This window comes from Haemaphysalis longicornis, unplaced genomic scaffold (assembly GCF_048455015.1).
Source record: "Haemaphysalis longicornis isolate Haplotype H1 unplaced genomic scaffold, Haemaphysalis longicornis Haplotype H1 scaffold_10, whole genome shotgun sequence".
Taxonomy (NCBI): domain Eukaryota; kingdom Metazoa; phylum Arthropoda; class Arachnida; order Ixodida; family Ixodidae; genus Haemaphysalis; species Haemaphysalis longicornis.
Window position 1 is genome coordinate 108,376,364 of NW_027526204.1, and position 10,493 is coordinate 108,386,856.

Genomic DNA, 10,493 nt, shown 5'->3' on the forward strand with positions numbered 1-10,493 from the left:
GCATGGCCCCTTTAAGTTGTAACCCAGTGCAGATTCTGTGGCATACTGCACGCAAACTATGTTTTGTGCTTCTTTTTCAAAAACGTTCTGAGGCAATGTCTGCTCGTCGTCTGATATTCTTTGCTTTCCCAACTCCGGCAGTATGCGCTGGCCCTGGCCAAGTTCATCAAGAAACAGTCCATCCCCCGCCTGCGCGTGTGGACCAGCCAGCTGAAGCGCACCATCCAGACCGCCTCCGGCATCGATGCCCCCCAGGAACGCTGGAAGGCGCTCAACGAAATCGACGCCGTGAGTCCTGCTGGGAGCTGCATGTTTCTCCGCTTGTTGTTCGCTCATACCAGCTCCTGGGGTGGACTTGCTTCTTTACAGGAGCCATGAAGAGAAAATACAACTTCGTGTAATTTGAAAGAACTCGGATTCAGCATCTCACTCAGCTCCATTACAGCCACAAAAGATGTTTTTTTTTAACGAAAAAAAAGCAAGAAGTATTTAAAAACATTCAAATTTTGCACCACAGTGGCGTGTTATGAGCAAGAATGGCGTCTTACGGGCCAACAATGAAACATAATTTTTAGTGTGTTAACTGCACGTTAGCATACAAGTGATGTCATCAAATGGAACTAGAGGCCCCATTACAGATGTCCAGTCATGTGTTGTCGCGACAGGTCAATTAGGCGGCCGCCAATCGCACAAACAAGCTTCTGTGACATCATAGAAAAGTTGCGGGAAATCGGCTAGGGGGTCGCGACTGCTTCGCACGTTTTCTTTAATATCTCCGTTATTTGTTCGAATATTGCGATGATATTGGTATCATTGTTATCGGGACTGAGCAGTCTTTCTAATAAACCCAACTTGTATTTTCTCTTCAGGGCTCCTTTACATGTAAAGCTTTCTTAGTGGGACCAGTGATGACCTGTCAAAAACCTAATGCATTTCCCCATAGACTGGTTGGTCAGTCGAAAGGCTCTGATAAGATTCTTGGGCACACGGCGTGTACGTGACACAATATCGCCGAAACTACGTGCGATAAGGCGCGCATAATCTTTCCCTCTTAACTTGACCACAGACAACGTGACGAAAGCTGCGCACTCTCTCCCTTAGAAGGGGGGTGCAGCTCAGGGGATTCTCTTCGGTGGCCTTCGATATATTGCAGGACGGGGAGGTTTCTCCTTTTCTCCGCAACGTGGAGATGCCTATTTCCGGACTGGTGCCACAAAAAAGCAGGCATGGCTGCCTGCTCGCAAGCGCGCGTTCAGGCTGGTAGGACGTTTTTGAAGCAGTAAACATTTGTTGTCGAGTGGTCTGGTTGAAAGGGAAGTATTGCGTTCACCACTCAAACTCCATGCTCACTCAAAACACAAAAGAAACGCCTAAACTGTTTGTACAGATTCAGACATAGAAGTTGGTGCACAGTGCGGACGATGGCAGATTGTCACAGGAAATGCGAGAAATAAGCTGTGAAGTTGACCAGCGACAGCCAATAGGACAGCCATGGCCGCAATAACGTCGTTTAGGCCATGCCAAGGGTTGCACAATGAGGAAAATTGAAGAGAGTGCGGTTGGTTTTTCCCCGTCTTTCACAGCGATTTGTGCGGTCACCACTTCACGTGCACGCGTAATATTTGACTCGGGTATTCCTGGCAGTGTAATCTAAACGTCACGGAGGTTTTCTGCACTGCTGAAATAGTGTTGCAGGGTCCCTTTAAGTGACAACCCAGGTATTGTGCAGGACATAGATTGCTAAGTAAGGTTCATAGCAGCGATCATAGGATCGTTAGATTCAAGGTAAGGCCGAATCTCAAAAAAGAAAGATGGAAACTCGTGAAAAGTAAGAAACTCGGCATGGAGTCGGTCAGAGCCAGGACAGAGAAGTTTAAAATGAATCTTCAAAACAAATTTGCGCTCGTAGACAAGGAATGAGGATAGCGTAGATCAGCTAAATGACAACCTAACAGCAATCACAGAATCTACAGCAGCTGGAGAAGCAGCATTTAGGAAACAAACAGTAAAACTAAGAAAATGAAAAAATAATTACGAAACATAAGAGCATCAGTGTCAAGTAGGGTGGGTCCAGTTGAGTTAGAACTGTCTAAATTGATTAGGAGAAGTAAAAGAAACGACATTCGTGCATATAACATGGCAATGATCGTGTAAACGCTGCAAATAGGAAGTTTGAAAGCAACTAAAATGGAAGCTAGCCGTCGGCAAAGACAGAATGTACGCCCTCAGACGAGCAGGGTAACATTTCGTGCAACGTGGATGAGATAATAAAGGTAGCAGAACGATTCTACACCAGACTGTATCACAGTGATGTTAGATCAGGAGAAACTGCTGAGAGTACAAGCTTAACCTGCGATGTCCCACTAGTTACTTAAAAGGAAGTAGGGAGGGCTCTCAAGGGCATGAAAAAAAAAAAAAATTGCAGGTTACGAGAGTATAACCGTGGATCTTTTGAAGGCACTATTTTCTGTTTGCTTAAGGACTCCAAAAGTGCCCGTAGCCTGGAAAGATGCCAACATTATTCTTATTCATAAAGGACCTTAATTTATAAACTGTATACCAAAGTTATTGTTAGCAGCATAAGCAACAGCCTGGATTCCCAACAACCCAGATTAGGAAATGGGTTTAGGAAATGGTACTCAACTATGGATCACATCCATGTTGTCAGTCAAGTTAAAGGCAAATCCACAGACTACACTAAACCCCTTTACGTAGCATTTATGGATTATGATGAAGCGTTTGATTCTGTACTGACTATAGCCGTGCTAGGATCGCTAAAAGACCAGGGAATAGAGGATACCGGCATAAGACATGTTCTAGAATACATATTCTAGAAGACTTCTAGACTTCTAGAAGACACAAGGGTTCTAGAAAAACCCTCGCACACCGTGATGAATTCCCGATCCAAAAGGGGTAACGACAGGGAGATACCATCTCGTCAAAACTGTTCACTGCATGTCTGGATGTAGTATTTAGAAAGCTTGACTGGGAAAACACAGGATTGAGGATAAACAGAGAATACTTGAGTCATCTGAGGTTTGCAGATGACATAGTCTTGCTGAGTGAGACTGCAGAACACCTGCAAAATATACTTGAGCTACATCCAAAAAGCATGGTAGTAAGGCTGCTATGAGGAACTAGCATGCCGAAAGCGCCCTCTTTAGCTTAGTAGAGCAAGAGCTAGAAGTGGTACAATATAACTACTTTGGACAGATGGTTAGTGCTGACCCCAACCACAGGAGGGAAATCCGGCGTCGAATAGGTACGGTCTGGGGAGCACTCGGCAAGCACTCTCAAATAGGAAAAAGTAAGCTACATCTTTCTCTCAAAAGAGAAATCTACCACCAGTGCGCACTGCCCATGATGACATGCATAGCTGAAACTCGGTGCTTTGCTAAACAACTGGAAAACAAACCTAGGTCTGCTCAACGGGCCATGGCACGAGTAATGTTAGGAGTAACACTTCGGCACAGGAAACGAGCTTCCTGCATCGGGGAACAAACTCCAGTAGACGATATCATAGTTGGAATAAAGAAAAAGAAATGGACATGGGCTGGCCATGTAGCGAGACGAACAGACAACCGGTGGACAATTAGGGTAACCGAGTGGATACCAAGACATGGGTGTAAAAGAAGGGGAAGGCCAATAACACGATGGAGTGATGAAATAGGTGAATTCGGTGGCCAACAGTGGACTCGAGCGGCACAGGACAAGAGGGATCAGAAGTCATTGGGAGAAGTATTTGCCCTGCAGTGGACCTAAGTAGGCAGTTGATGATGGTGATAAGATGCTTTTACTTAGTGCGCGAAAAGTTATCACATTGGTTCATTCACTAGCGATTTGGGGCTTCAAAGGTTTGACGATCAATCGGAAGCAATTTCAGCCATGGTTGGACGCACTTTTAGCTTTCGCGCTTTTCCCATTTTTCTTTAGGAAGGAGTAGTAAATTTTTTTATAGCCGGTTGCAATGTGGGGTGGGTTACGATCAGTCAGGTTTTTCTTGCTGATTAAATTTTTGAGCAAGGCCTAGGAATTCGTTTCGGTGAAACAGCTGCAGTTTTGGATGCTTGAAATTTCTGCAGCATTAGGTTTGGGAAGGGCAAACAGAACTCGCCAGATTGCCAATTCGCTTGTAGTACAGTCTATGCCAGTTAGAAGTTCCTGAGTTTTCCTTGCGTTTCTTGTGTTTCTGTTGTCGCCTCATTTATAATAGACCGATTGTCAGTCTTTGCAACTAGTCTGTGTTGCCTTCTTTGAGGTATCGTTATTGTGTTAACCCCCAAGCGGAGTTCTTCAAACGATGCACCACCAACTAGCCTGACCTGAAGTTCATCTTAATTTTTTTGTCTTTCAGCTGGACTGGGTTTCCTTGGGCAGTTCTGTTAGACCCGGTACTGTAATTTTTATGTACGAGCAATATAACTTGCAGACCTGGGTGTGGCATTAATTTCCTTTCATTCCATAGCTGCATGGTGGTTTCACTTTATCTTAGCTGTGTCAAGAGTACAAGACCGCTCCCTACAGGGGGCTTTTATTTTTTGTGTGTGGGGATGTTTTTATTTGTGGGTGCTCCAGTTGTGTCCACCCAGCATTAACACTACAGATCGGTTCATGAAGTAAATGAGTCATAAGCAGTTTATTTATATTTTTCAGAGCACTTCTTAATATCTTGTTGTTTAAACAGTTCAAAGGACACTTGCCTGATAGGCAAGTGATAGGCAAGTGTCCTTTGCAATGTCTTTTTCAATGTCCTTAACTGCAGGACACTCTTAACTCTGTGCTCAGTGGTTTTCGGCCGCTTGATTTGAGCACCCCCTGAAATTCATGTGTTCCTTGCTCTTGTTTCCCAGGGCATCTGTGAAGAGATGACCTACGAAGAGATCCAGGAGAAGTTCCCCGAGGAATTCGCTGCCAGGGACCAGGACAAGTTCCACTACCGGTACCCACGCGGCGAGGTGAGTATTTCACTTTTGTCCAGGCTCCTAGACGCGTTGCAATGTCTCTGATGTTTGGAATTACTTGGTTAATGAAATCTTGTAATGATGCTGCCTTTTTTTTGCAACTCTTGACAAGATTTCAATGTCAGGAGAGAAAAAAAATTAGTCGTTCCACTCAGTCTGGAAGCTGTTAGAAATGCAGAGCAGTGACTCACCATAATGGGCTGTAGCGCCGTTCTCCGCTCACTGCTACCACCCAATGCACCTTTGCCTGAAACTGTGCCAGCGGGAGTTCCTTTTGTGCTTGCTTTTCCGCCTGCACGTGCCGGCGTTGCATTGCCACTTTTTCCGCTTACTATTTTGCTTACCCATTGAGTGCTCCGAACTAAATGTACGCGGGCGCTGGCGGTTAATTACGTATATTTTGCCTCAAATCACCTACAGTTTCTTTTGTGCTAAACTGCGGGGAGATGTATGACAAGTGCCAGCGGTTCACGAGTTTCCAACACTTATGACTATTTAAACCCCTTGGCTTTCGAAGCCTCTGGGCTATGCCGCGACGACAGAACGCCGTGTGGCTCTGCTTGGGTCCAGTGAGCGGGCTACAACAACAAGGAGAGCCCCTAAAGTGCTCTGCACTTTAAAAAATTGAACACCACTCTGGTGTCATGTTATGCCTGGGGCGAGGGGGTTGGACCAGGGGTTAGGTATTGTCAGGATGGAGGGAGGTAGCGGTTTCATGGTTCCACCGTTGAGAGGTTATGGTAATGGTAAGAGGTTATGGTAATTCAGACTGCTGCTGCTGCTGCTTGTTTTGGTTGCCATTAATTCAGTACTGGAATACTGGGTTGGTCCACACCAAATTAAGCCGTAGTTTTTTTGCGGTAATAATACGTGGGAGCATTCTTAGGCTAATATTTGTATTTGTACCGTCATCTGGGCACTTCATCATTCTACATAACAGATTGTTACTAGAATGAATTTTCATTGGTGATTCTTCGAAGTTGTCATCTTTGATGATTGATGTTAACCTCACAAAGCCCGAACATATTTCCAGGCAAAGAAAATTTCCAGACACGTGTGTACCTTTATGTGGGGCTAATATGACCTCATTCATACAAAAAGAAAAATAAAATTTCAAATCAGTTAACATTTAATGAATGGATCATATATGATACAGCGGGCTTTTCTGCTACCTCCTTGCCAGCTACGGGGTCATGGCTTGTGGTATTCGAAGAAGCAGTTGCGTTGCTTTTTGTGGCAGAGAGGTACATAGCATTTCACGAGTACAACTGTGCTAAACGTGCCAACGCTTGGCACCCAGCTCCTGCGTTTGAAGTCGCTTGCTCTTCACAAGTGGAAGATGGCCGGCTATGTCTCTTCGAACGTCATCTTGTGGCTGATTCGGAGTGACCTTCGTCTCCTTTGCAGAAGACGAAGGGAAACTGGTCAGCAACCATCTTGGCGCTGTTCCTGTGGGGATCGGACTTTCTGATAGGTCGGCAATGTCATCAGCTTGAGTGGCCACTCCTTGAACTGATAGCGCTGGTGCCTGTAGACATTCCACTTACTCATGATGCAGATGAACATAGCATGGTATATGAGATACATGTGCGAGCACCAGGAGCAGTTGAGAGCTGTGTTTTAGAAAGAGCCTCAAAAGCGATTCGAAAATTGAGCCATCAATGAAGGCCCACTGTATCAAACATAATACACGGAAATTTGAAGCAACTTCAAAGAGCCGGCGGGCTTCAAAAAATGACAACAAAGCGATCATTTTGGTAGTGCAACGCTTTTTGAAGAAGAAAATGGGCAAAATGTAGGACGAAAGAATGAAATACTCACTGTTTGTCAGCTAAGATGATGCCGTTTTCATGCCACCGCGTGAGTTCCCGCTGGTGGCCATATTTCTCGAGCTACCAGTAAGCGTCTGGCGGCGCCTTTATGAACTACTCACCTGAGAAAACTTCGTCAGTGTATCAGAAACGATGCCTTGGGCTTTGGTCAGCGTTATGTGACTTATCGTCCCCTTCTGGCTTCTCGAACATCGCGTGCCAAATTTGATATGCTGGGCATTGCGGGGTTAAATCGATGTGTCTGCCTTGGTGCCCCCTAACTGCAGCATTTTAAAGCATCTAGTTGTTTTTCCAGTCCTAGACATTTGTTGCAGCTTCGCATAATGTCTTGCCCAAACTTCAGATTACCTTATTCCAGCTGCACACTATTCATAGTTGTAAGTCACATTAAGGGAACTATTGACTATCTGCTTATTGCAGGTTGTATAGGGGGAAAAAAAGAAAAACGGGCTGCTTTAGTGAATTTTTGTGAACATCTTTTTTTTTCTTCTTCACAGTCCTACGAAGATCTGGTGGCTAGGTTGGAGCCGGTCATCATGGTTAGTTGTTTTACGCCTTTTTTTGCATGCTGCAGTTGCATCCTCTTGTACCCTTTTGATGATGGTCTAGTTTCTTCTTTTTTTAAACTAATCAATAGCTCTGAAGTACAGTAAAACCTCGTTACAAGAGACACTCAAGGGAGGCAAAAAATGTCTCTTGTAACCAAGGTCTCTTGTATGCTATGTTGCTAATATGGCGAACATAGGAAAACAAACCAAATCGCTTTCATTCAAATGTCTCTTATAACCAAGTGTCTCTTGTAACAGTGTCTGTTGTAACGAGGTTTTACTGTATATTAAATAGCAACTCAAAAGAAGATTGACATTTTATGTCCTCGCAATCAGGGTCGCCATCCCAACTGGGACCGACGGCAGTTTGCGATGTAGCAAAGCTCAAAGTTCTCTTTGAAAGGCAGACGTTCATTCTGGTTTCTTGGCGTCGGTTTAATCACTCTATTGATACAGTTAAACCTCATTAAACCAAATTTGAAGGAGCGCCGCAATTTGCCCATTATAACCAGTATTTTTAGTATTTCATTATGGCCGTAACTGGCATTTACTGCAAATATCATGCACTTGTACTTACCCAAAACAAATAGCGGGCGAAATTGCATCTCACCGCATGGCGGTACACAACAAAATAACTGCATCCAGGAGATCGCGAATGTATGTTATTGCAGTTTTAAATACATACTCGCATTTCAAACATACTTCGCTGCAAAGAAGTCCGTAATTGGACATTGATGCACCTTCCTGATGCAAACGATGGCTCGCTCAGCTTCATGCCCGATCTGACAGCTTTTATCATAGCTGCCATATTTTACCATAGGTCTAGGTTATAGTCTCTCTCTTTTCTTCCTGTCTGGTGCGTTCATGTTGCTTAGGTCACGCGTGCAGCACAATAAAAAAATAAGACTGAAGCGCTTCAAAAAAACAGTGGCCTAACTTGAACGACTCGTTTCCTGCGACACCTGTCAGCAAGTTACAACAGCAAAAGAACAGTTGATTACAACAGTCAGCGAGTTACAACAGTCGAGGCGCGCTGCAGCCAGTGGCCGTGTGTACTGCGTGCATTGGCTGCGTGCCGTGTGCAGCGAGAAGAATGTGGGAACAGCTTCGCAGGTGCAGTGTGCCCACAGCGCACCGTCCAGCTTTGTGCACGTTTCTGGGGAGTGCATGTTGGGAGTTTTGAATTGCTAAGTACAGTTGTCACGTTGCGTACCGTGTCAAATCTACGTTGGCACTGTCATAAAATTGGATAAAAATTTTACTTCCTAACGAAATTTGTTCATTATATCCGGTAACAAGCGAATTTTACCTCAATAAAATGAGGTTTGAAAAACGTTGGTTTCTATGGGAACTTCCGAGGGCAATTACAATTTGCTTGTTATATCCATTATATCGTTATGGCTCATCTTGTTATAACCAGGTTTAACTGTAACTTGCTTTATAGTAAGCGTGTCTCAGACACTCTGTGTGTAACAGTTACAGTTATGCTTCAGATTACTTAAACACTTGCAAATAAGGATCTCCACAAATCTTCCTCCCCCCCATCCTTTTAACTCAGGAACTCGAGCGACAGGAGAACGTCCTCGTGGTGGCCCATCAGGCAGTGCTGCGCTGCCTTCTTGCCTACTTCCTTGACAAGAACTCCGGTGGGTGCACTTTTCTTCTTTTCTTTTATACTGCTTCGCTTCATGGTGGTTAGGGGAGGCTGTGCAAGTCACCTTCTCGAGTGTGGCCGAGGTACTGAGGTTTGTGTTACAGGCCAAAGTAAAAATCCGAATTGTGGGTCATCAGAAAGACAAAAAAGAAAAGCTGATAGTGTGGCAGTGTTCTTCCGAGCGAGCGAGAACGAATGTTGCAGGGAAAGGCGTGGTACGCAACTGTTTGTAAGAGAATGGGCAGAGGGTAGGCCTTTTTCTCTCTCTCTCTAGCTCCAGTGAGTGACCTTTCCTTGTGATGGACAGACAAGGTTCATGCAGCGAGTGTTGGATGTTTCATGCAGGTGCCACTATTGCAAGCCTTAGTGGACATTTCAGCGCTGGTGAAAATTTTTAATTCCCAACTTCTTTTTTCCTCCTTGTTTCGTGGTTGACGAATGCTTATCCACATCAGACAGCTTTGCAGTTGTTTCAACCAAAATTTTGGGGGTTCACACACTTGCAGGATGTTTTCCCCGTTCTGCTTTTTGTGTGCGTTTTGACATTACAAATGTTTTTTTGTAGAGCATTGAATGGGTGCTAAAATTTTTGCGATATGGTAAAAAGTTTGCGGAGAGAAATTGTTCCGTTGGAATGCATTTTTGGAAAGTTGTTAGTTCTCCACGTGCAAAAAAAATGCTTGGTTATGGTTGTGGTCAGGCCCAAGATCTCAATTGCAAGGGTTTTTTGCTGGGCTTCCTGGGCTTGGAAGGTAATTCTAAAAGTTTTTTTGCTTGTCATCTGCAACAAGTCCTAGGGCATATCTTCTTGTGTCCTATGGCTTATGACCTATGGCATATGTTCATTCAGATGCCCCACCACATTCGAATACTGGTATTCTGGAGATAAATGCATCCACTATCCATTTTTTTGAACACATAGCGCTGTTTGGAGGGCTCTGACACCTGGCTAAGTGCAGTTGTGGTTGTCTGGCTTTGTCCATGCGGTAATGTTGTCAGCATACAATAGGAAACGGAATCGACTCCCCCTCTGTTAATTGTAAGAGCAAGTTTCGGGGCCAGGGCCAAGTTGTTGTAATGGAAGCCTTATATCATCGGGGGAGGTTTGAAGCTTAGGCTGAGTTGTGAGAAAAAGCTCCCCATTGTATTCAGCAAGGCTTAGGAATGTAGCTAAGTTTCGTAGGAAACCTCATATTATTCCCGGCTAGGTTTGGTGTCAGAGTTAAGCCTTGAAAGTAGCTTCCTAGTATGCGCAGTAAGGTTCAGCATGGGGACAAAGTTATGACAGAAGGTTTGAATTTCTTTCACTGTTGTTATAGAAGTGTAAGTCAGAGCTTGGTTGGGAAAGAAACCCACCGTTTTTTAAGGCAACGTTTGGCATCCTTATGTTATATAAAGCAGAGGGTTTGTGCGTCAAGTTTGTAGAGTTGCGAAAAGCCAATACTATCATACGCATGGTGGTATTCATTAGAGCTGCTTCAAGAAAAGCCTCGTATCA

General features: G+C 44.4%; 1 protein-coding gene across 6 annotated transcripts in view; it reads left to right on the plus strand.

Moving 5' to 3' along the window:
• Pfrx (6-phosphofructo-2-kinase/fructose-2,6-biphosphatase) overlaps positions 1-10,493 on the plus strand; it is a 179,128-nt gene that overhangs the window by 123,492 nt on the left and 45,143 nt on the right. For all 6 annotated transcript variants that reach the window (XM_077690350.1, XM_077690349.1, XM_077690348.1 and 3 more), the window contains 4 exons: positions 142-288; positions 4,851-4,955; positions 7,291-7,332; positions 8,900-8,987. In XM_077690350.1, coding sequence (XP_077546476.1) covers positions 142-288; positions 4,851-4,955; positions 7,291-7,332; positions 8,900-8,987 — 382 coding nt within the window. The remainder of the gene's footprint in view (positions 1-141; positions 289-4,850; positions 4,956-7,290; positions 7,333-8,899; positions 8,988-10,493) is intronic.